The sequence below is a fragment of the Myotis nattereri genome, assembly GCF_964212035.1.
Source record: "Myotis nattereri genome assembly, chromosome: X".
Classification (NCBI taxonomy): domain Eukaryota; kingdom Metazoa; phylum Chordata; class Mammalia; order Chiroptera; family Vespertilionidae; genus Myotis; species Myotis nattereri.
In genome coordinates, this window is record NC_138078.1 from 48623535 (window position 1) to 48651392 (window position 27858).

Consider the following 27858-nt stretch of genomic DNA (forward strand, 5'->3'; position numbering starts at 1 on the left):
AGGAAATGGACATATTCCTACAAAAATACAGGGCTTTCTAAACTCAAACAGGAAGAATCAGAAAACTTGAATAGGCTGATAACTACTGATGAAATTGAAACAGTAATAAATAAATAAATAAATAAATAAATAAATAAATAAATAAAACCACTTCCAGCAAACAAACACCCTAGTCCAGACAACTTCACAGGGGAGTTTTACCAAATATTCAAAGAAGAATTAACACCTATCCTTCTCAAACTATGCCAAAAAATTCAGAAAGAAGGAACACTTCGAAGCTCGTTCTATGAGGCCAGCATTACCCTAATCCCAAACCAGATAAAGACACTACAAAAAAAGAGAATTACAGGTCAATATCCCTGATGAACACAGATGCTAAAATCCTCAAAATATATTTAGCAAATCGTATCCAACAATACATTAAAAAGATCATACACTATAACCAAGTGAGATTTATTCCAAGGATGCAAAGCTGGTACAATATCCAAAAATCAATAAATTTGATACAGCACATTAGCAGATTACAAGACAAAAATAACACAATCATATCAATGGGTGCAGAAAAAATATTTGACAAAATCCAACACCCATGTTTGATAAAAACTCTCAGCAAAGTGGGAGTAGAGGGATCATATCTCAACATAATAAAAGCCTTATATGACAAAACTACAGCTAACATCTTATTCAACGTGCAAAAACTAAAACCATTTCCCCTAAGAAGAGGAACAAAACAGGGATGTCCGCTTTCATCACTGCTGTTCGACATAGTACTGGAAGTGCTAGCCATAGCAATCAGACAAAAAGAAGAAATAACCATCAACAAAATAACAAGAGAGCCCACTGCATGGGAGAACATATTTGCCAATGATACATCCGATAAGGGGTTAATCTCAAAAATATATAGGGAACTCATACAACTTCACAAAAGGAAGACAAATAATCCAATTTAAAAATGGGCAAAATAGACACTACTCCAAAGTAGACATACAGATGGGCAAGAAACATATGAAAAAAATGGTCAAAGTTACTGATCTTCAGAGAGATTCAAATTAAAACAACAATGAGGTATCACCTCACACCTGTCAGAATGGCTATCATCAACAAATCAACAAATGACAAGTGTTGGTGAGGATGTGAAGAAAAGGGAACCCATGTACACTCCTGGTGAGAATGCACACTAGTGCCACCTGTGTGGAAAACAGTATGGCATTTCCTCAAAACATTAAAAATGTGTGTAGACTGTGCTGCTATGAACACAGGGGGGCATACATTCTTTCTGATTGATATTTTGGGTTTCCTAGGATAGAATCCTAGAAGTGGGATTACTGGGTCAAATGGCAGTTCCATTTTTAATTTTTTGAGGAAACTCCATACTGTTTTCCATAATGGTTGGACCAGTCTGCATTGCCACCAGCAGTGTACTAGGGGTCCCTTTCCTCCACATCCTCACCAGTGTTGGGGAGCAGCAGCTGGACTCAGTGTGAGTCTATAAGAGGCCTGGAACGAGCAGCAACTTGTCAAGGTTCAGAGCTTTACCTCGCCCAACACAAGAAGCAGCCATCTGCAGATCGGTCTGTAGCACTTGTTGGGTGGCCCGAGGCAGTGGCTGACTTTGCATCTATCAGGAGGCTCCAGAGGCAGTCCACCAGGAAAACAGCTTCAGACCATACCAGATTACAACTTTACACATCCACAAGCAATACACTCAAGGGGCAAACTCAGTGAACACCAAAGCCCAAAGGAAGTAATTCCTACTCCACAGCAATGGCTCCTGCACAGCAGTTCTTCCACTGCAGTTGTAGCTGGTCCTCACAGCCAATTGGCCTAGAGATCGCCAACAGCAATCAAGGCTAAATGACAACAAGACAGTGCACACAGCCCACACAGGGATGCACCTAGTGTCCAGATCAGGTGACTTGGGAGACTGATCCACTGGGCCCTACAGGACACCTACTGCACAAGGCCACTCTATCAACTCCAGGAGACATAGCAGCTCTACCTAATACATAGAAACAAACACAGGAAGCAGCCAAAATGTGGAGACAAAGAAACATGTCACAAATGAAAGAAATGGAAGCAAGCAAGCTACTGGATACAGAGTTCAAAACCATGGTTATAAGGTTACTCAAGGATCTTCAATGAGAGCCTCAAGGAACTTAGTGAGAATTTCAAGGTTCTTACTGAGAACACCAAACACATAAAAAATGACCAGTCAAAAGGAAGGATACACTAACAGAAATGATGAATAATTTACAGGGAATCAACAGTAGAATAGAGGATGATGAGAATCAAATCAGTGGTTTGGAATATGAAAAAGCAGAAAACACCCAATCAGAAAAGCAAATAGAAAAAACGAATCCAAAAATATGAAAGCATAGTATAAGCAGCCTCTGGGAAAACTTCAAACATGCTATCATTTCCATCATGGGGGTGCAGGAAGGAAAAGAAAAGGAGCAAGCTATTGAAAACCTATTTGAAGAAATGACAGAAAACTTCCCCGACCTAGTGAGAGAAATAGACATACAAGCCCAGGAAGCACAGGGAGTCCCAAATAAGATGAACCCAAAGAGGCCCACACCAAGACACATCATAGTTTAAATGCCAAGGGTTAAAGACAGAGAAAATCTTCATAGCAAAAAAGAAAAGCAGTTAGTTACCTACAAGGGAGCGCCCATATGACTGTTAGCTGATTTCTCAACAGAAATTTTGAAGGGAGTGGCAAGAAATATTCAAAGTGATGAAAAGCAAGGACCTACAACCAAGATTTCTCTACCCAGCAAAGCTATCATTTATAATTAAAAGTCAAATACAAAGCTTCACGGAGAAGAAAAAGCTAAAGGAGTTAATCACCACCAAACCAGTATTACAAGACGTGTTGTTAAAGGTCGTGAAGGAAGGAAGGAAGGAAGGAAGGAAGGAAGGAAGGAAGGAAGGAGAGGAGGAGAAGGAGGAGGAGGAAGAGGAGGAGGAGTGGGAGGAGGAGGAGGAGGAGGAGGAGGAAGAAGAAGAAGAACAAGAAGAACAAGAAGAAGAAGAAATGCACAATAAAATGGCAATCAATACCTATCTATCAACCATTGAGTCTAAAAATCAAAATAAACAGACAAGGACTCAAATGAACAAAATAAAGTGATGAATAAAACAGAACCAGGGGCATGGAATCATGGAACAGACTGATGAATCTCAGAGGGAAGGGGGAGAGGGACAGGAAGAGATTAACCAAAGAATTTCTATGCATATATGCATTACCCATGAACACAGATAATAAGGTGGTGAAGGCGTGGGGTGGGCAGGATCAAGGTGAAGGAGGGCAATGGGGGGGGGGGGAGGTGACATCTGTAATACTCTCAATAATAAAGATATTTTCAAAAAGATTGGAAAGGAAATGGAACCAAGATTGCAGCATAGGTAAACACCGGAGTTTGCTGCCTCCAACAACCACTTCAAAAATACAACTAGCCGAAACCGGTTTGGCTCAGTGGATAGAGCGTCGGCCTGCGGACTGAGGGGTCCCAGGTTCAATTCCGGTCAAGGGCATGTACCTGGGCTGCGGGCACATCCCCAGTGGGAGATGTGCAGGAGGCGGCTGATCGATGTTTCTCTCCCATCGATGTTTCTAACTCCCTATCTCTCTCCCTTCCTCTCTGTAAAAAATCAATAAAATATATTAAAAAAAAAATACAACTAAAAGACGGAACGGACATTGCCCAGAACCACAGGAAGACTGGCTGAGGGGAAATTCTTCAACTAGAAGGAAAGAGAACAGCATACGAGACTCAGAGGAGGCGCAGTGCGGAAAATACAAAGGTGCGGAGGTACGCACGGAGCGGGCTGGTAGCTGAGGGCGCGGTTGTCATTTTCAATCAGGAGGGAGCCTCAGATTCTGAGCTCCAGTTCTGGGCGAGTCTCTAGGGACCCAGACTCAAGCGGGAGAAGCGGGACTGTCTGGAATCGGTAGGAACTCGAGGGCAGCTTTCTCTCCGAGGTTTGCAGCAGTTGCTGGGACTCTGAGAGGCAGAGCCTCTGGGGACGGGATTGAGAGCAGCCATAACTGCTCCCTCCACCCGCTCTGTTGATCCCGTGCAACCCGCCCCGCCCAAGCCCTGCACAGAGCCATTTGCCAGATAGCCTCAGGCAAAGGCTAGATTAGCACCTCCCTAGAGGACAGAAATTTTCCCACTGCAGACACAGCTGACTCTCACAGCCAGTTGGCCTGGAGGTCAAATCCCCCTAGTATTAAGTACAACAATCAAGGCTTAACTACAACAAGACTGTGCACAAAGACCACTAGGGGGTGCACCAAGAAAGCATAAAAAATGCGGAGACAAAGAAACAGGAAAAAACTGTCAATGGACGATATTGAGTTCAGAACCACACTTTTAAGGTCTCTCAAGAACTGTCTAGAAGCCGCCGATAAAGTTATTGAGATCTACAAGAAATCTAATGAGACCCTCGATGTTATGATAAAGAACCAACTAGAAATTAAGCATACACGGACTGAAATAACGAATATTATACAGACTCTCAACAGCAGACCAGAGGAGTACAAGAATCAAGGCAAAGATGTGAAATGCGAAGAAGCAAAAACACCAAACCAGAAAAGCAAAATGAAAAAAGAATCCAAAAATACGAAGATAGTGTAAGGAGACTCTGGGACAGCTTCAAGCGTACCAACATCAGAATTATAGGGGTGCCAGAAGATCAGAGAGAGCAAGATATTGAAAACCTATTTGAAGAAATAATGACAGAAAACTTCCCCTACCTGGTGAAAGAAATAGACTTACAAGTCCAGGAAGCGCAGAGAACCCCTAACAAAAGGAATCCAAAGAGGACCACACCAAGACACATCATAATTAAAATGCCAAGAGCAAAAGACAAAGAGAGAATCTTAAAAGCAGCAAGAGAAAGAAACTCAGTTACCTACAAGGGAGTACCCATACGACTATCAGCTGATTTCTCAACAGAAACTTTGCAGGCCAGAAGGGAGTGGCAAGAAATATTCAAAGTGATAAGTGCCAAGAACCTACAACCAAGATTACTTTATCCAGCAAAGCTATCATTCAGAATTGAAGGTCAGATAAAGAGCTTCACAGATAAGGAAAAGCTAAAGGAGTTCATCACCACCAAACCAGGATTATATGAAATGCTGAAAGGTATCCTTTAAGAAGAGGAAGAAGAAGAAAAAGGTAAAGATACAAATTATGAACAACAAATGCGCATCTATCAACAAGTGAATCTAAGAATCAAGTTAATAAATAATCTGATGAACAGAATGAACTGGTGATTATAATAGAAGCAGGGACATAGAAAGGGAATGGACTGACTATTCTTGGGGAGGAAAGGGGTGTGGGAGATGCAGGAAGAGACTGGACAAAAATTGTGCACCTATGGATGAGGACAGTGGGAGGGTAAGGGCAGAGGGTGGGGTGGAAACTGGGTGGAGGGGAGCTATGGGGGGGAAAAAAGAGGAACAAATGTAATAATCTGAACAATAAAGATTTAATAAAATAAAATAAAATAAATAAATAAATAAATAAAACTTAGGGGAAAAAACAAGATCGGAAAGGGACTGGATTATTTTAAGGATCCACATAGTTTATCCCTTGGATATTGTGATTTTGATTTAAGTGCATGACATGAAATAACAGTAGACATTTTTCATAACAAGCACACACACAAAATAAGTGAATAATGAATTTTTTTTTTTACTTTGGACAGGTCATTCATATAATGTGTGAATTTAATAATAAACTTTTACATTTGTAAAAAAAAGAAAGAAAGAAAGAAAGAAAGAAAGAAAGGAAGAAAGAAAGATAGATATCAGCCCTGATAAGATATTGAGAGGGTGCTTACAAGATCAGGTTTGCAAATTATTCCCCACATACTCATAACAAAAAGGGCCAAGATATGTTCCATATATGTTCAGTAGTTTTTAAACTTCAGGAATTGACTGAACACTATGGGATTGCTCCCTGAGAAAAACATACATTAGCACATACTCACACATCTATAGATATAAAAGCCTAAGCAACCAGCCAACCTCTCGACTGGCCCACGGGTAGCTATGACACGCACTGACCACACTGACCACCAGGGGGCAGATGCTCAATGCAGGAGCTGCTGAGCTGTGGTGACTTAGCAGCTGCAGTTCTTGGGTGACTCACCTGAAAGGAGTGAGGGAGAATAGGAATCCGATTCTGGGATGTGCCACCTGAGAACTGCCCTCTTGCAATCCAGGACCCCTTGGGGGATGTCAGAGAGCTGGTTTAGACCCAATCCCCACAGGCCAGGCTGAGGGATCCCACCAGTGCACAAATCTGTGCACCTGGCCTCTAGTTAACATATAAAATCTGGGGAGGAGGTTGTTTCCACAAAATCCTAATGGAGAGTTATAATTATACAATAGTATTTGTAGTAAAGATTCAACATTTTGATGGCCTGCTTAGAAAAAATGATAATGTCTTAGAATAGTGGAACTTGAACAAGCCAGCACTGAATCACAGGTGGGTGAGATGAGATGATGAAGAAAATAATGCCAAAAAAAGAATTAAGATATAGTCCCAACTGTCAACTGTCACTGGGTGCTGAATCGGAAAAGCAGAACACATGCCAAATGTTTCAAATCTGCAGACTCAAGTAAGACACTGTTTATTCAGAAATATGTGGCTTCAGGAGCTTGTCTTAGAAGTTGTTCAACCACCATCCTCAGAGCCCAGATATAGAACCAGTGGCAAATGCTTTTAACTTTAGTGGAAGAGAATACTGAGATTATCCTTATGAAAGGCAAAAAGGGCACAAAATAAGTTGAAAACCAAGTCTAAAAAAAACTTAAATCGGGGAGACAAAACTTGTAGGAAGCATTCCTAGAGAGAATCATAGTGTTCATTACAACTAAATATAAAAATCATTTTTTAAACTGTCATTCTTCCCTACAGATCAGCAATCTTTGTGCATTTTTGTAGGCATGTGTTCTTTCTGGAGGTGTTTATGTTGAAATGGTATCTGCTTTAAATCAGCAGAAGTCGAAGAGGGTGGATTCAGTGTTCAGAAACTAAATTAAATCTCAATTATGCCATTCAACTCTAAAAAGGAAAATTCCCTATCACTGACCTATTGCCAGAGAGACTCACAGAGTTCTGCCAGTTGGCTATGTATGCCCTTATATATGCCCTGTGTGTGATCCCAGGCTTAAGAGAATAAGGCAAAGGAGCAGTAATGAATCTGAGGCAGCATTCTGAAGTCTAGGAAATCAGACACTGTGCCAGACATACTGCTTGATGGATGGGGCAATTCTTAAGCAAAGGGGACACTATGCCATGCAGATTCAAATAAAATTCTAAAAGAGAAGTGTATTATTTATAATAGCCAAGACATGGAAACAACCTAAGTGTCTTTCCATAGATGTTTAGATAAAGAATATGTGGTACATCTATACTAATAAAATGGTAATATGCTAATTAGACCAGACACCTTCTGGACATGCATCCGGACATCCTTCCAGACAAAGCCAAGGTGGTGGGGGCCAAGGCAGAGGAGGTTAGGGGCTATCAGGCCAGCAAGGGAGGGCAGTTAGGGACAACCAGGCTGGCAGGGGAGGGCAGTTAGGGGCAACCAGGCCGGCAGGGGAGGGCAGTTAGGGGCGACCAGGCCAGCAGGGGAGGGCAGTTAGAGGCAACCTGGCCAGCAGGGGAGGGCAGTAAGGGGCAATCTGGCCAGCAGGCAGAGTGGTTAGGGGTGATCAGGAAGGCAGGCAGGTGAGCAGTTAGGAGCCAGTGGTCATGGATTGTGAGAGGGATGTCCACTGCCAGACATCCCCCAAGGAGTCCCGGATTGGAGAGGATGCAGGCCAGGCTGAGGGACCCCCACATGCACAAATTTCATGCACTGGGCCTCTAGTCTATAATAATAAAAGGGTAATATGCTAATTAGACCAGATGTCCTTCCTGACAAAGCTGGGGCTGGAGGGAAGCCACCCAGGGTCTGGGGTGCCTGCGGCCTGCCCAAGGGAAGTCAGCTGGGATCCCAGGTTGCCTGCGGGCAGCTGGAGGGAAGTCAGCCTGGGTCCCGAGTGCTTCCAGGCAGCCCGAGGGAAACCAGCCCGGGTCCCAGGTGCCTGCGGGCAGCCCAAGGAGGGAAGCAGCCCGGGCCTCAGTGCCAGCATCAGGGGGAAGGAAGGCCTACTCTTGCACGAATTTTCATGCATTGGGCCTCCAGTGTGTGTGTGTGTGTGTGTGTGTGTGTGTGTGTGTGTATAAAATGGACTTCTACTGAGCCATAAAAAATATGAAATATTTCCATTTGCAACAATACTGATGAGAGTACTATGCTAAGTGAAAAAGATGAGAACCATATTACTTCACTCATATGTATAATATAACACAAAAAGTAGCAAACAAAGAAAACAAACTCATAGATACAAACAATGGAATGGTGATTGCCAGAGAATAAAGAGGGTGAGGGGAGTGTAAAGAGCGTGAAATATGTGGTAATAGAAGCAAACTAGACTTCAGATGGTTACCACGCAAAGTATACAGATTTTGAATTATAATCTTATACACATGAAAATTATATAATGCTATTAAGCAATGTTACCTTAATAAATTTAATTATTTATTTAAATATGAAAGGACCTCACTAGGATGACACTGATACAAGAGTAACAAAGGAGACCTAGCTGGTTTGGCTCAGTGGATAGAGCGTCAGCCTGTGGATTGAAGGGTCCCAGGTTTGATTCCGGTCAAGGGTACATGCCTGGGTTACGGACTCAATCCCCAGCATGGGACATGCAAGAGGCAGCCGAGCAATGATTCTCACTCATCGTTGGTGTTTCTATTTCTCTCTCCCTCTCGCTTCATCTCTGAAATCAATTTAAAAATATGTTAAAAACAACATCAAAAAAAAAAAAAACTCTAAAAAAAAAAAAAGTAACAAAGGAGGAAATGAGATACTGAAATACAGTCAGAGATCTGTATTGAAGTCTCAGCTTTATTGGATAACTGTATACTGAAGTCATTTCAGTTCTTTACCTGTACAACAGGGTTAACAACAACTCTACCTGTTTCAAAGAATTGGTATGAAATGCAAACATCATGATAAAACTGATGCATATTATTGTCATTGAAATAATAAAGTCCTACATAAAGGTACAAAATTTATTTGTTCACCATCTATTCCCCTATTTCATTCATTACAGTCTCTGAGATTATTTTCTTTCTTCTCCATCTTGGCATAGCCACACTCGTGTATTAAAGCTGAGATCAAACCTGTATACACCTGGGATTTCCTAGATGTCAGCAGAAGAGCTGGGAGGGGTCCAAATCCCCATCTTATAGAAAGCAGAAGCTGCTGCAGAATAAGAGATCTCCATAGAGACTTCATCAGTTCTAGGTGATACATAAGGTCTCACAATGGGTGCAAGCAACCTGAGGTGAGTGTAAAAGAAAGAGAATGTCCACATTCCTATTTTTGTCATTTAATTCATTTTATGTACATCTTTTATCCAAGAGATTTTTATTAAACTTTTAGGACATAGTGGGCTAAGGAAAGCAATAAGATATTATATGAAGAATACTGATCCAATCCCAAGAGGGGAAGGATCCTGGGCCAGAAAACAAATAGCTGTAAAGGATATTTTTATGACAATTAGAGCAATCTTAATATAGACTTTAGATTAGATATACTATTATATCAGTGTTAAATGTCTTGATTTTCATAGATGAACTATGGGTAGATAATAAATATCCTTGATATTAAGAAATACACACTGAAGGATCCAAGGGAAAGTGTTATGATGTATGCAATTACTCTCAAATGGTTCAGAAAAATATAATAATATGTAAATATTTAGAGATAGAATAAGGCTAAAGTAGCAAAATGTTAATAATAAATGAATTGGAGTGAAGAATTTACTAAAGTCCTTTGTAATATTTTTAAACTTCACTGTAGGTTTAAAAGTATTTTAAAGTAAACTATTTAAAAAATAATAATTAATGGTCTAGAAAACAATAGATCTGAAATCTAGCCATCATGTAACCCCTGAGCAAGTCACTTGTCATCTTTCAGTTTAATTTCTTCAGATGCTAAAATCGGGGTAATGATGCATAAATGCCCTACTTCCTTTCCAGAACTGTTCTAAAATGCAAAGCATAATGATGATACCCATGTGGAAGGTGTAGGAAGAAAAAGCTTTAGAGTACAAAGACAAGATTTAAATCCACTGCTCTACCATTTATATGAATAGATTTTATTGATCGTATCCTAAACCTCAGTATTACCGTCTACAAAATGGGAACTGTTCTAAGAGGGAATTTCATAAGGATACATGACTACCTCAAGAAGTAAGAAAAATCTCATATAAACAATCTGTCTTACACCCTAGGAAGTTAGAAAAAGAAGATGAAACAAAGCCAAAGTTAGTAGAATGAAGACAATAACAAAGATCAGAGTGGAAATAAATAAAATAGACTAAAAAGACAATAGAAAAGAAACAAAAAGCTTTTTTAAAAAAAAGATAAATAAAACTGTCAAACGTTTAGCTAGATTTACCAAGAAAAAGAGCAAGGGATCAAATAAATAAAATTAGAAACAAAAGGAGACATTACAACTGATATCACAGAAATATAAAGGATCATAAGAGACTACTATGAACAATTAATTATACACCAACAAATAAGACAACCTAAAGCAGTGGTTCTCAACCTTCCTAATGCCGTGACTCTTTAATACAGTTCCTCATGTTGTGGTGACCCCCAACCATAAAATTATTTTCATTGCTACTTCATAACTGTAATTTTGCTACTGTAAACAATATGTAATTATATATGTGTTTTCCAACGGTCTTAGGCAACCCCTGTGAAAAGGTCGTTTGACCCCCAAAGGGGTCGCGACCCACAGGTTGAGAACCGCTGACCTAAAGAAATGGATAAATTCCTAGAAACATACAATCTTCCAAGACAAAATCATGAAGAAATAGAAATTCTGACTAAACTGATTACTAGTAGGAAATTGAATCACTAATCAAAAACCTCCCAACATATCTTGAGTGGCTGTTATTGGAAGCCTATACATCCAAAGACCCGGCATCCAGAGATCAGCTACTAACCTGGAAACAATGGATCTAAGCAGCATGACTAAATGAACTCAGACGAGCCCTGCTTCTCCTCACGGAAAGCAGAGAGAGAACTATATAACCAAACACCTGGAGAAGAGAGATCATGGGGAAACAAAGAACCAGCCCACGTATGAAAGAAAAACAGGCATCACCAGAAAAGGAAGTAAACGAAATGGAGGGAATGGAGGCAAGCAACCTGTCAGAGAAAGAATTCAGAGAAATGGCCATAAGGTGGATGAAAAGAATGGAAGACAAATTCAACAAAATGTGTAAGAACCAAGAGGAAATGAAGAAAAACCAAGAAGAAATGAAAAATGACATCGCTGCTATAAAGAACTCAATAGAAAGCATCAACAGTAGACTAGAAGAAGGAGAGGACCGCATCAGTGAGCTACAAGACAAGATAGGAAAAAATACACAAGCAGAGCAGCTTCTAGAAAAAAAAATTAAAAAGCAGGAGGAGAGCCTAAGAGAACTCTGAGACAACACGAAACGAAACAACATCCAAATAATAGGGGTGCCAGAGGGAGAGGAAACTGAGCAAGGAATAGAAAACCTGTTTCAAAAAATAATGACAGAAAACTTTTCTGATATAGGGAAGAAAAAACTCACACAAATCCAAGAAGCTCACAGAGTCCCAAACAAAATGAACCCCAAAAGACTGACACCAACGCACATTATAATTAAATTGGCAAACACCAATGACAAAGCAAGAATCTTAAAAGCAGCCAGAGAGAGACAGAAAGTTACCTACAAAGGATCCCCCATCAAACTAGCTACTGATTTCTGAACAAAAACATACATCACATAAACAACTTGAGAGGAAAAAAACACATAATCATATCAAATGATGCAGAAAAAGTTTTTGACAAAATTCAACACCCTTTCTTGATAAAAACTCTCAGCAAGGTAGGAATAGAAGGATCATACCTCAACATAATAAAAGCCATATATCTCAAACCCACAGCCAACATTATAATCAATGGGCAAAAACTAAAACCATTCCCCCTAAAAATAGGAACAAGACAGGGATGCCCCCTCTCACCACTCCTCTTCAACATAGTACTGGAAGTACTAGCTGTTGTGATCAGACAAGAAGAAAAAATAAAAGGCATCCAAATTGGAAAAGAAGAAGTAAAACTGTCCTTATTTGCAGATGACATGATACTGTACATACAGAACCCTAAAGACTCCATCAAAAAATTATTAGTCTTAATAAATGAATTCGGTAATGTAGCAGGATACAAAATTAATGCCAAGAAATCTATGGCATTTCTTTACACCGATAGTGAACTTACAGAAAGTGAGACTAAAAAAGCAATCCCATTTACCATCACACCAAAAAAATTAATAAACCTAGGAATAAATTTAACTAAGGAGATAAAAGACTTATATATGAAAAACTACAGGACACTGAAAAAAGAGATAGAGGAAGACATAAACAGATGGAAGAACATACCGTGTTCATGGATTGGTAGAATCAACATAATCAAAATGTCCATACTACCCAAAGCAATCTATAGATTCAACGCAATCCCCATTAAATTACCGACGGCATATTTCACAGATCTAGAACCAACGTTTCAAAAATTCATCTAGAATAAAAAAAGACCTCGAATAGCTGCAGCATTCCTGAGAAAGAAGAACAAAGCAGGTGGGATCTCAAGACCAGATATCAAACTGTATTACAAAGCCACTGTTCTTAAAACAGCTTGGTACTGGCACAAGGACAGACATATAGATCAATGGAATAGAATAGAGAACCCAGAAATCGACCCAAACCACTATGCCCAATTAATATTCAACAAAGGAGGCAAGAGCATACACTGGAGTCAAGACAGCCTCTTCAATAAATGGTGTTGGGAAAATTGGACAGATACATGCAAAAAGATGAAACTAGACCACCAACTCACACCATACACAAAAATAAACTCAAAATGGATAAAAGACTTAAATGTAAGACGGGAAACCATAAAAATAATAGAGGAGTCCACAGGCAGCGAAATCAAATCACAAACGTATACCAAAGGAATTTCTTCTCTGATAATGCTCCTAGGGCAATGGAAACTAAAGAGAAAATAAACAAATGGGACTACATCAAAATAAAAAGCTTTTGCACAGAAAAGGAAACCATCAACAAAACAACAAGAAGACCCACTACAGTCTGGATGAGAGGAAATGAGTTTGATACTTGCAGGTTGGACAACAGGCCACACAGAGGGACAGTGACCAAGGATGGCCACAGGGTGGGTCACCTCTGCCGGCTTATTCTTCATGAACAAGGACAGTATGAAGTAGTGTTTCACAACTGAGGAAACATGCCTGCCCAGCCCTATGAGGACAGGAGCTAAGTGTGCAGCAGCCAGGACAGGCAGCCTTGGTTTTCCCGGGGAAGGCCTACGGTCTCTGGAACTCCCCACATGTAGTCCAGATGCGTGGCTGCTGCTGTGGACACACTCAGCCAGAGTGGAGGCGGCGGCTGCACCTCTGGGTGCCTGGAGGATGGGGATGCTGAGAGGCCCTGCGTGGCCCAGACTACAGAAAGCAGTCACAGTGGTGGTGGTAGGGGCGAGGGTGGGAACATTGATTTTTTACATTCTCCAAATGCAATCTTTAATAAACTTTTTATTTTCTCTGAGAAAAAAAAAAGACCCACTACATGGGAGAACATATTTGCCAATGATATCACCAATAAGGGTTTAATCTCCAGCATTTACAGGTAACTCATGACACTTAACAATAGGAAGATAAACAATCCAATCAAAAAATGGGCAACAAACCTAGATAGACACTTTTCGAAAGAGGACATACAGAAGGCCGAAAGACATATGAAAACATGCTCAAAGTCACTAATTATACGAGAGATGCAAATCAAAATGACAATGAGGTACCACCTCATACCTGTCAGAATGGCTCTCATCAACAAATCAACAAACAACAAGTGTTGGAGAGGATGTGGAGAAAAAGGAACCCTTCTGCACTGCTGGTGGGAATGCTGACTGTTGCAGCCACTGTGGAGAACAGTATGGAGCTTCCTCAAAAAACTAAAAATGGAACTCCCATTTGACCCAGTTATTCCACTTCTAGAAATATACCCCAAGAAGCCAGAAACACCAATCAGAAAGGATATATGCACCCCTATGTTCATAGCAGCACAATTCACCATAGCTAAGATTTGGAAACAGCCTAAGTACCCATCAGCAGATGAGTGGATTAGAAAACTGTGGTACATCTACACAATGGAATACTATGCTGCGGTAAAAAAGAAGTAACTCTTGCCTTTTGCAACAGCATGGATGGAACTGGAGAGCATTATGCTAAGTGAAATAAGCCAGTCAGAGAAAGATAAACACCACATGATCTCACTCATTTGTGGATTATAGAGAACAACATAGACTGATGAACAGGGACAGATCCAAAGACAGAGAAACAGCGATCAGACTATCAATCCCCAGAAGGAAAGTAGGGAAGGGAGGGAGTTAAGGGGAAGAGATCAACCAAAAGACTTCTATGCATGCATATAAGCCAAACCAATGGACATGGACAGCAGAGGGATGAGAGCATGAGTGGGGGGGGGGGGGTTAATGGGGGGGATGAGGACACATTTGTAATACCTTAACTAATAAAGAATTAAAAAAAAAAATAACTCCCAACAGACAAATGTCCAGGGCCAGATAGCATCACTGGTGAATTCTACCAAACATTCAAAGAGGAATTAATAATACCAATCCTTCGCAAACCCTCCCAAAAAACTGAAGAGAACATTTCTAAACTCATTTTATGAGGCAAGCATTACCCTGACACAAAAACCAGTCAAGGACTCTTCAGAACAAAAGAAAATTACAGGCCAATATAACTGATGAACAAAGATGCAATAATTCTCAACAAAGTATTAGCAAGCTGTAATAAACATAACATTAAAAGGATCATAAACCATGATAAAATGGGGTTTATTCCATGGATACAAGGATAGTTCAACATCTATAAATTTCAACATTAACAAAATGAAGGATTAAAATCATATGATCATCTCAATAGATGAAGAAAAACATTTGACAAAATCCAACATTCCTTATTGTTAAAAACTCTCATCAAAGTGGGTATTGGTAGGAATATTGCTCAACATAATAAAGGGCATATATGACAAGCCCACAGTTAATATCATACTCAACAAAAAACTGAGATCAGAAACAAGAGGATGCCTACTCTCATCACTTTTATTCCAGACTAGAGGCCCAGTGCATGACATTCATGCATTGGGATGGGGGGTGCCTCAGCCCGGCCTGAGCCCTTTTACTGTCCAGGAGCCCTGGGGGGACGTCCAACTGCCATCAGTTGGACATCCTCAGTGCTCACACAGAGGTGCGAGAGGCTTCAGCCACTGCTGCTGCACTCACCAGCTGTCAGTCCAGCTTCTGGCTAAGCAGCACTCCCCCTGTGGGAGTGCACTGACCACCAGGGGACAGCTCCTGCATTGAACATCTGCCCTCTGGTGGTCAGTGTGTGTCATAGCGACTGACTGGTCATTCCACTCTGGTCAATTTGCATATTACCCTTTTATTATTTGGGATAGTATTTGAAGTACTAGCCAGACCAATTGAGCAAGAAAAAGAAATGAAAGGGGTATTCTCAACAGCGGGATTTAGCGGCTGGCCTTGCCTTGGCTCCCAAGGGGCTCAGGTGAAGAGTGCCAGGTGGGACAACCTGTCCCTTGCCCTTCCTCTCTGTGGGCAGAGGCCGACTCAGGAGGAGCAAGGGTCACAGAGCTGGTGGCTGGGTCTGCGGAACTGTCCCTTGGCGTGAAATAGCAGGGCTCCCCTGCTTCTAAGGGACTGGAAGTGCCCCTAGTGGGCACATTTGTGTCCCTGGTGAACCTGCTTGTGGAGTGCAAGGGAATTTGGGATGGGCCAGTGTCCCTCCAGCCTTGCCCTTAGCTGCCATTTGGGCAGCTTTTTTACTTCAGGGGATTTCAGTCTCAGCAACATGCTGGGTCCAGTTTTGAAGAATGATTTGTGAAGCTGGTGTGGGTCAGCATCATCACGGCACTTCATTGACCATGGAGTCTTATGATATCCCAGAAGTGACTCCCAGACAAAGTGCATCCTCAAGGCTTAAAGATCACTTTATAGGTGCCACCCCTCTGCAAAAGCAGTTAGAATCAGTCAGGAAGCTGACTTGATTTGTCCCACCTTCACCTCAAAGGAAAATTCCCCAATGTTCACAGTTGCAGGAAGATGTTGCGCCTCAAAAGGTTGCATTCCTTCTACATAAGCAATGGACTTTGTACAGTTTAACTCCCCTGTATGAGTTCTCCTACACTAATCTCAAAGAGTACTCTAAATTTCTGAGTGCATTTATTGTTGCTGAAAAGCAAAAAGGACTTGCTGTGGAAGTGGGAGAAGACTTGAACATCAAAATGATTTTCTCTCCTCTCCTGGGAATGAAAGCAACACAATGGGACCCTGATGCATTTCTCTTCCAGATTCTGTCGAAATCTCAATTGCCATCTGAGAACAGAGAAGGTAAAGTGTTGTGGACTGGTTGGTTCTGCTGTATCTTTGGAGACAGTGTTCTGAAGACTGTTTCAGAAGACTTCACCAGTCTACCCTTATTCCTTGCAAATGAAGCAAAGACTAATTCAGCCTTAATTGGAACCTGGTTTCAGAAAACTTTTGGCTGTCATTTCAGTCCCTTAGCAATCAATGCGTTTAATCTTTTCTGGATGGTGGCTATGTAGACTGCATGCTAAATGGACCTCAACGTGAACAGCCATACCAGGACATATCCCCTTGAAATTGATGTTAAAAACTGTGAGCTGTCTTAACAGCCATCATGTACTGGGCTTTTTTTGCTTTAGGAATCTGGCAAATTGCAGGGGCTTACAATGTGGGCTGGAGAAATGAGTACAATCCAGATCATGCTTACACAGTTAAGTTATTGGTTATAGATAACTTGTTACTTGAATATTTCATCCTTTCGGTCAAAAGATCGGCTAGGACTAGATTTAGGAATAGATGTCATAGGACAAGATCCCCTAGGCCAGTGGTCAGCAAACTCATTAGTCAATAGAGCCAAATATCAACAGTACAACGATTGAAATTTCTTGTGAGAGCCAAATTTTTTAAACTTAAACTATATAGGTAGGTACAATGTTATTAACTTAATTAGGGTACTCCTAAGGCTTAGGAAGAGCCACGCTCAAGGGGCCAAAGAGCCGCATGTGGCTCACGAGCCGCAGTTTGCCAACCACGGGCCTATACCAACTTCTGATCCAGTTCATCCCAACTTCTGCACATGGACCACGAAGTTTCAATCACACTGTACATGCGCAACCGCATGTGGTATTTTGTGGAAGAGCCACACTCAAGGGGCCAAAGAGCCGCATGTGGCTCGCGAGCCGCAGTTTGCCAACCACTGCCCTAGGCTACTGCCACCACCACACAAATAGAAGTAGGATATAAGGGAACAAATGCCCGGATGGAATGGATTAAATATTCTGTACACACCCTAAATAAAAGCAACTGTTATGCTTGCGTGGCAGGAAGGCCAGAGGCCCAAGTGGTCGCATTTCCATTCAGATGGACCTCAGACAGTAATGGGATGGAATATGTGCTTGCTTTGTACCTAGAGGAAACCGCCTGGGCAAACGCTTCCTGTAAGACTCTTGCCCTGTTGTTCCCATTCAACAGAGGTAAAGAGCAAGGACCCCAAAAATGATCCAGCCCCCCTCGTCCAATGTAAACTATACCTCCTGCCTCTCAAGGGGGGTTGGGAGGTGGGGAACAGTGCTTGGAGTTTATGAGAAATTTATCCGGATGTGGAAATGGCCAAGTATCCTCAGAAGCCAATCATGCTGCACTGTCGATACCCCATGCTGATGTCTGGTGGTGTTATGGGGGACCCTGAATTGGACCTTGCCCAACAAATGGAGTGGAACTTGCGCTCTGATACAATTGGCTATCCCTTTCACATTGACATATCGTAAACCTTTTTCAATGGACAGACAGACTAGGAAGAGGAGAGAGAGTCCAGGGAGCTCCTTTGATCCCCATATACACACAGATCCCATTAGGGTTCCAGGAGGAGTGCCAAAGGAGTTTAAGGCTAGAAATCAGATTGACGCAGGGTTTGAGTCTGTCCTGTGCTGATGGCCACTGTGAACAAGAATGTGGTGGATTAATTCTATTTACTAGAACCAGCAAAGGCTTGTTAACTACACTTGAGACACAGTTAAAGGGATAGCTGAACAGCTAGATGCCAACAGCAGGATGACCTGGGAGAACAGGTTGGCCTAGGATATGATTCTGGCAGAAAAAGGAGGAGTATGTGTAATCTTGGGGGTCACTGCTGTACATTCATCCCTCACAACACAGTCAGACGGACCCTCACTGAGGCTCTAAGGCATTGGCAGATTTAGCTGACGAGTGAGTGAGACTCCTGGAAATGAGGATCCTTTCTCTGATTCACTAGAGCAGTGGTCAGCAAACCGCAGCTCGCAAGCCACATACGGCTCTTTGACCCCTTGAGTGTGGCTCTTCCACAAAATACCATGTGTGGGCGCCCATACAGTGCAATCGAAACTTCGTGGCCCATGCGCAGAAGTCGGTTTTCGGCCTTGGTGAGTCTATTTTAAAGTGGCATTAGAAGAAGTGGGGGGTGTCGGTCGGTCGGGCGACAGGAGACACGGCCCAGGAGGGCCACGGGATACGCAGTGCGGGGGAGGTACATTGTTTTGAGGTACATTCGCTGAGGTTGACCCCTTCCAACTCTTCCATCTACACTCGTCTATCTGAAACAAGTATGCAAGACGAGTGTGGATGGGAGAGTTGGAAGGGGTCAACCTCAGCGAACGTACTTCAATCAGATTAAGTACGTTTTTAGCAAAGGCCAGCTTAGGGGAACCCTAATTCAGTTCATAACAATGTACCTACCTATATAGTTTAAGTTTAAAAAATTTGGCTCTCAAAAGAAATTTCAATCATTGTACTGTTGATATCTGGCTCTCTTGACTAATGAGTTTGCCGACCATTGCACTAGAGCAATGGTTTGGAAAGTGGAAGGGAGTGATAGTATCCACTTTCAACTCTTTTTTTGTTGTTAATATATTTTATTGATTTTTTTTACAGAGAGGAAAGTGAGAGGGATAGAGAATTAGAAACATCAATGAGAGAGAAACATTGATCAGCTGCCTCCTGCACACGCCCCCCCAATGGGGATGTGCCCGCAACCAAGGTACATGCCCTTGACCGGAATCGAACCCGGGACCCTTCAGTCCGCAGGCCGACACTCTATCCACTGAGTCAAACCAGTTCGAGCCACGTTCACCTCTTTGATTAGGAGTTAGAGTGATGGGTTGTTACATCATCCCATATATTATCCAAAGGTTAATTAAACCTGCATTGACCAAACAGCAAATTAGTCTTCTCCTAGACCAGTGGTTCTCAACCTTCCTAATGCCACGACCCATTAATACAGTTCCTCATGTTGTGGTGACCCCCAACCATAAAATTATTTTTGTAGCTATTTCATGACTGTAATTTTGCTACTGTTATGAATCATAATGTAAATATCTGATATGCAGGGTGTATTTTCATTGTTACAAATTGAACATAATTAAAGCATAGTGATTAATCACAAAAACAACATATAATTATATATGTGTTTTCCGATGGTCTTAGGCAACCCCTGTGAAAGGGTCGTTCGACCCCCAAAGGAATCGTGACCCACAGGTTGAGAACCGCTGTCCTAAACAATGCAGAGCATGAGTCAATGAATGTCAGCCGAATTTGAAAAAAAAAAAAAAAACAGTTTAAATAAAGAAAAGGGGGAATTGTGAAACTAAAAAAGTCATCTTTTCTGTCAAAGAACAGTTTAGACAGCCATCATTTTGGACTGTGTGACTTGGCAGCCACCATTTTGGCCTCATGGCTTGCAGCTCCCCTGGAAGCCACCATCTTGAAATGGCAAAGGCCAATCCCTTCCTTTGAATTCGCTAATCTCAAAAGGCTGTGTGCCTGAGCTCAAATCAAGAGGGAGGGACATGAACCAACAAAGAAGGCGATAGGCAGGAAGGTAGGGAGGGAGAGAGCGTGAGAACGTGAGGGAGTGATAGAGGAGTGTGTGGATGTGTGGTGTGTGTGTGTGTGTGTGTATGAGCTAGGGACAGTTAGATTCTGCAGGTCTTCTAAGGGGCTGCTAAACCAGGCAGTCTTAGACAGCGGAGCCCCGCTCCCAGTGTGGACACTCCTGGGCAGTCAGCGCAGGCACAGAGACCATGCCATCTTAAGAAACAGAGCTGCTTGAGACTAGGATTCTGGCCTCAGCACCACCCAGTCTGGTCTCGGATGCAAACCAGTACCCTGCAGCCACTGGGAACAGAGACCTGCGACCACAGCTACAGACCCACGGACACCAAGAATCCAGACATCCCCACGGCAGATCTCTGTGAGTAACAGAGCCCATCCCCCTCCCCACAGGCTTGAGGGCAGCACCATAGTAACTGATAGACTCACCCCTTGAGCGAGCCTCAGTGCTGCTACAGGAACCTTAGCCTGGAAGCGTGCGAACACCTGGAACTTGTCCCGCGAAGCACAGGCTACAGGAACCTTAGCCTGGGAGCTAACGCGCAAACACTGGGAACTGGTCCCCCACAGCATGGGCTATAGGAACCTTAGCCTGGGAGCTAAAGCGGGAACACTGGGAACTTGTTCACTGCAGCACGGGCCCTGGGACCCCGATTCTGTGGGCAGGAGGCAGCAACAAGCACCAGTGACTTGACTGTGCTTCTTATCACCTGTGCCTGGGATCACTGATTCCCTGTGGATTCAAACTAAGAGCCAGTGACTCCAATTCTTGGTGCATGTGCACACAGGGACCCTAATTCTCAATGTGAGGCTGCGCGAAGCAACAAAGACTCTCATGCTGGATTCTTCGGGAAATCTGACTCCTGGTGCACGCTACAGGGCTCTGATTTTCAACACACTCCAGGGGGTCTCTGTTTCAGCACCATGCAGGTGGGGTCCCTGATTCTAAGTGCGCACACGAGGCCACATTGAGCGCTAGTAACGCTGACTCTGAGTGAGCCTGGTTCCCACCAACCCACCACAACCACACATCTTAGTGTCAGAGCTCTTCAGTGACACTAGGGTGGTGCGAAGCTGCTACTACACATAGCCCAGGCCCATGCAACTCGACGTTTGAACCATCTGGAGATAGTCAGAATGGGGAGACGACACAACCCCCAGAGGAAAGAACATGAGGAGTCGCCAAGAAAGGAAATTAATGAAATTGAAGCCTGCAACATGACAGAAAAAGAATTTAGAGTAATGGTTGTACAATTCATTCACCAGATGGATGAGAAAATCAACAACCTATGCAAGAATCAGGAAGAAATGAAAAGTGATATAGCTGCAATCAAAAACACCATGGAAGGTTTCAACAGTAGACTAGAAGAAGCAGGGGACCGAATTAGTGAGTTAGAAGATAAGGTAGAGAAACGTGCTCAATCTGAACAGCAACTGGAGAAAAAAATTAAAAAGCAGGAGGAGAGCCTAAGGGAGCTTTGGGACAACATGAAATGAAGTAACATACGCATAATAGGGCTGCCAGAAGGACAAGAAGAGCAGCAAGGATTAGAAAATTTATTTGAAGAAATAATGACAGAAAACTTCCCAGATATGGGGAAGAAAAAAGTTACATAAGTACAGAGAGTCCCAAGCAAAATGAACCCCAAAAGACCCACACTAAGACACATCATAATAACGATGGCAAAAGTACATGACAAAGAGAGAATCTTAAAGGCTGCAAGAGAGAAACAGAGAGTTACCTACAAAGGATCCCCCATCAGATTATCAAATGATTTCTCAACAGGAACACATCAAGCTAGAAGGGAATGAAAGGAGGTATAGAAAGTCTTGCAAAGCAAAGGACTGAATCCAAGACTACTCTCTCCAGGAAAACTATCAATCAAAATTGAAGGGGAAATCAGGAGCTTTGCAAACAAAAAAAAAGGTTAAGGGAATTTATCACTACCAAGCCAGTAATGCAAGAAATGCTAAAGGGAATACTGTAAGAAGAAGAAGTATAAAGGTAAGAAAGAACACAGGCACAAAAATAGCAATAACTACAAGCAAGTACCTTTCAATAATAACTTTAAATGTAAATGGACTAAATGCTCCAAACAAAAGACATTAAGTGGCTGAATGGATAAAAAAACATGACCCATACATATGCTGTCTACAAGAGACCCACCTCACAATAAGGGACTGACACAGACTGAAAGTGAAGGGATGGAAAAATATCTGTCAGGCAAATGGAAATGAAAAAAAAAAAAGCTGGGGTAGCAATACTTATATCTGACAAAATAGACCTCAAAGTGAAGGCCATAACAAGAGATAAGGAAAGCCACTTCATAATACTAAAAGGATCAATACAACAAGAGGGTAAAACCCTGATAAACATATATGCACCCAATGCAGGAGCACCCAAATACATAAAAAACCTCCTAGAAGATAACAAGGGAGAGATCCACAACAGCACAATCATAGTAGGGGACTTAAACACAGCACTGACATCACTGGATTAAATCCTTTAGAAAAAAAATCAGCAAAGAAACAGCAATCCTAAATGAGTCGCTAGATCAGATGGACTTAATTGACATCTTCAAAACATTTCACCCCAAAGCCACAGAATATATGTTCTTCTCAAGTGCACATGGGTCATTTTCAAAAATAGACCACATGTTGGGTCACAAGCAAAGTATCCCCAAATTCAAGAAGACTGAAATCATAAAAAGCATCTTCGCAGACCACAATGGCATAATATTAGAAATAAACTAAAATAAAAACAATCCAAAAAAATCAAACACTTGGAAGCTGAATAACATGCTACTAAATAATGATTGGTTTACCAATGAGATCAAAGAAGAAATTAAAAACACCCTGGAAAATAATGACAATAAAAGCACAACAATCCAAAACCTATGGGACACAATTAAAGTAGTCCTGAGAGGGAAGTTCATAGCTCTACAGGACTGCCTCAAAAAAAAAAAAATGATAGTAAATCATCTACCTCTACAACTTAAAGAATTAGAAAGAGAGCAACAAGAAAAGGCCAGAGTGAGCATAAGGAAGGAGATAATAAAGATTAGAGCAGAGCCAAAACCGGTTTAGCTCAGTGGATAGAGCGTCGGCCTACGGACTGAAGGGCCCCAGGTTCGATTCCGGTCAAGGGCATGTACGTTGGTTGCGGGCACATCCCCAGTAGGGAGTGTGCAGGAGGCAGCTGGTCGATGTTTCTCTCTCATCGATGTTTCTAACTCTCTATCTCTCTCCCTTCCTCTCTGTAAAAAATCAATAAAAATATATTTAAAAAAAAAAAAGATTAGAGCAGAAATAAATGACATAGAGACCAAAAAAACAATACATAAGATCAACAAAACCAAGAAATGGTTCTTTGAAAAGTTAAACAACATTGATAAGCCTCTAGCCAGATCACCAAGAAGCAAACAGAGAGGACTCAAATAAACAAAATTAGAAATGATAGAGGCGAAATAACAACAGATCCCACAGAAATACAAATGATTGTTAAAAAATACTATGGACAGCTCTACTCCAATAAAGTAGACAACCTGGAGGAAATAGACATATTCCTAGAAAAATACAATCTTCCAAAACTCAATCAGGACGAATCTAAAAATCTCAATAGGCCAATAACTATGGAAGAAATTGAAGCAGTCATCAAAAAGCTTCCAGCAAATAAAAGCCCGGGGCCAGATGGCTTCACAGCAGAGTTTTACCAAACATTCAAGGAAGAACTAAAACTTATCCTCCTCAGACTATTCCAAAAAATTCAAGAGGAAGGAAAATTTCCAAGCTCATTCTATGAAGCCAGCATCACCCTAATACCAAAACAAGGTAAAGATAACACAATGAAAGAGAATTACAGGCCAATATCCCTCATGAACATAGATGCCAAAATGCTCAACAAAATTCTAGCAAATCGGATCCAGCACTACATCATAAAGATCATACACCACGACCAAGTAAGATTTATCCCGGGGATGCAAGGATGGTACAATATAGGCAAATCAATAAACGTGATACATCACATAAACAAATTGAGAGATAAAAATCACATAGTCATATCAATTGATGCAGGAAATGCATTTAACAAAATTCAACACCGTTTCTTGATAAAAATTCTCAGAAAGGTAGGAATAGAAGGATCATACTTCAACATAATGAAAGCCATATATGACAAACCCACAGCCAACATCGTAATCAATGGGCAAAAACTAAAACCATTTCCCCTAAAACAGGAACAAGACACGGATGCCCCCTCTCACCACTCCTGTTCAATATAGTACTGGAAGTACTAGCCACTGCGATCAAACAAGAAGAAGAAATAAAAGGCTTCCAAATTGGAATAGAAGAAGTAAAATTGTCCTTGTTGCAGATGACATGATACTGTACATAGAAAACCCTAGACTCCATCGAAGTTATTAGACTTAATAAATTAATTCGGCAATGTAGCAGAATACAAAATTAATGCCAAGAAATCTATGGCATTTCTCTACACCAATAGTGAACTTACAGAAAGTGAGAATAAAAAAGCAATCCCATTTACCATCACACCAAAAAAATTAAGATACCTAGGAATAAACTTAACTACGGAGATAAAAGACTTATTTGCGAAAAACTACAGGACACTGAAAAAAGAGATAGAGGAAGACTTAAACAGATGGAAGAACATACCGTGTTCATGAATTGGTAGAATCAACATAATCAAAATGTCCATACTACCCAAAGCAATCTATAGATTCAATGCAATCCCCATTAAATTACCGACGGCATATTTCACAGATCTAGAACGAACGTTTCCTAAATTCATCTGGAATAAAAAAAGACCTCAAATAGCTGCAGCATTCCTGAGAAACAAGAACGAAGTAAGTGGGATCTCAATACCAGATATCAAGCTGTATTACAAAGCCACTGTTCTTAAAACAGCTTGGTACTGGCACAAGGACAGACATATAGATCAATGGAATAGAATAGAGAACCCAGAAATCGACCCAAACCACTATGCCCAATTAATATTCAACAAAGGAGGCAAGAGCATACACTGGAGTCAAGACAGCCTCTTCAATAAATGGTGTTGGGAAAATTGTACAGATACATGCAAAAAGATGAAACTAGACCACCAACTCACACCATACACAAAAATAAACTCAAGATGGATAAAGGACTTAAACGTAAGACGGGAAACCATAAAAATACAAGAGGAATCCATAGGCAGCGAAATCGCAAACATATGCCGAACGAGTTTCTTCTCTGATACTGCTCCTAAGGCAAAGGAAACTAAAGAGAAAATAAACAAATGGGACTACATCAAAATAAAAAGCTTTTCACAGCAAAGGAAACCATCAACAAAAGAACAAGAAAGCCCACTGCATGGGAGAACATATTTGCCAACGATATCACCGATAAGGGTTTAATCTCCGACATTTACAGGGAACTCATGCAACTTAACAAAAGGAAGATAAACAATCCAATCAAAAAGGGGGCAATCGACCTAAATAGACACTTTTCGAAAGACGACTACTGAAGGCCGAAAGACATATGAAAACATTCTCAAAGTCACTAATTATACGAGAGATGCAAATCAAAACGACAATGCGGTATCATCTCACACCTGTCAGAATGGCTCTCATCAACAAATCAACAAACAACATGTGTTGGAGAGGATGTAGAGAAAAAGGAAACCTTCTGCCCTGCTGGTGGGAATGCAGACTGGTGCAGCCACTGTGGAGAACAGTATGGAGCTTCCTCAAAAAACTAAAAATGGAACTCCCATTTGACCCAGTGATCCCACTTCTAGGAATACACCCCAAGAAGCCAGAAACACCAATCAGAAACGATATATGCACCCCTATATTCATAGCAGCACAATTCACCATAGCTAAGATTTGGAAACAGTCTAAGTGCCCATCAGCAAATGAGTGGATTAAAAAACTGTGGTACATCTACATAATGGAATACTACGCTGCGGTAAAAAAAGAAGGAATTCTTGCCTTTTGCTACAGCATGGACGGAACTGGAGAGCATTAGGCTACGTGAAATAAGCCAGTCAGAGAAAGATAATACCACATGATCTCACTCATTTGTGGAATATAGAGAACAACATACACTGATGAACAGGGACAGATCCAAAGACAGAGAAACAGCGATCAGACTATCAATCCCCAGAGGGAAAGTAGGGGAGGGTGGAGGTAAGGGAAAGAGATCAACCAAAGGACTTATATGCATGCATATAAGCCAAACCAATGGACATAGACAACACGAGGATGAGAGCATGAGTGGGGGCTGGGGAAGCCTGGAGGTTAACGGGGGGATGAGGACACATTTGTAATACCTTAACCAATAAAGAATTAAAAAAAAAAGTGAGGGACAGGTCACGTGCATAAGGGTTAAAAAGCCGAGCAAACCCCCTGCTCAGTGTATGCATGCTTAGAGACCATATGCTGCACACCCTCATGCTGGAGTGAAGATATTTGCCTTGCAAAAAAATAAAAAGGACCATTATGTAGCTACTACTGAAATTCTTTGGTCTATAGTACCGTGTAGCCCTCAAAGTCTGGATATTTCTTATGCCATACATCCAAAGGATTCAAAAGCTTTGCAGGACAGTGTCGACAAAGCCTCTGGGGAAGTTACCCAAGAGGAAGTTGACTTGTTCATGGACTGCCTTTGTTCACATTTCCAAAGGCATTTCAAAATTCACTTATCAGCCACAAGATTTGTTCATGTATCAACATCTGTACCTTCAGCACACACTAATGGAAAAATAAAGATTCTGTGTCATAAATGCCTTATTGGAGTGTTGTCATATTTGACAGAACAGGCAATTTTTCTAATTGACTGAGGCCTTGTGGGGATCATAGGTCATGGAATATATACCTTTTTCTCATTGATTATTTGACTAATTGTTATGCTGAGAAGGGACTGCAGCAGAAATGGGCATCCATCTCTGCATTTGTTTCCTCACAGTGCCTGTGGAGGTACCCAGTAAGAGACAAGAAGGATCTAGAACAGAAGGTGGTAAGGGATGAACCACAGCCAGGTGCTTCTGTAATAGTCATGATGATCAAGGGTGCCAATCTCTAGAAAATGCTGAATTGTTATTTGTTGGCCATCTTTAGAAAAAATATGTAATGTTTAGTATGTCAAACGTTTAGGGTTCAAATGAGATAGCTCTAATATTCAGTATTTCTGATTTGGGTCTCTAAAACTTTTAATCCCTTGTAAACATTTTACTTGCATTAAGAGAGAATTTCTGTCTTGTAAAGACATTTTCCTAGCACAATTTTGCTGTAGAGAAGTAGCAATCAAAAAATCCTCTCCAAAGGAAACTAAAAATGAATATGGATTTTTTAAAGCCACTAATATGCTTCTGCTTTTAATATTATTCAGTTCTTATTGCAATGTTGAATTAAATGTATTCACTTTTAAAATGAAGTAATGTCTTGGTGACAGATTTTTAATTAATGTTTCAGGAATGGGAAGTCATGGGCTTTTTTCTCTAGCACAAAGGTTACAAACCGAGAGAAACTAAGATGGCGGCATAGATAAAAACCGGGAAATAGTCGCCTCACACAACAATTGAACAATATCCCAAAGGATGGAGCAAACATCGTCTAGAACAACAGGAAGGCTGGCTGAGTGTAATTTCTACAACTAGAAGAAAAGAAA

At 41.3% G+C, this 27858-nt stretch overlaps 2 protein-coding genes across 2 annotated transcripts in view; one reads left to right on the forward strand and one right to left on the reverse strand.

Moving 5' to 3' along the window:
* The window catches only part of OPHN1 (oligophrenin 1), a 629793-nt gene that overhangs the window by 557800 nt on the left and 44135 nt on the right, over positions 1-27858 (reverse strand). The window lies entirely within an intron of this gene.
* LOC308510885 (centromere protein L-like) lies at positions 16167-27031 on the forward strand (the record flags this gene model as incomplete). Its single annotated transcript, XM_081080957.1, is given in 3 exon segments — positions 16167-16286; positions 16290-16835; positions 26657-27031. Coding segments are annotated over 3 exon segments (1041 nt in total).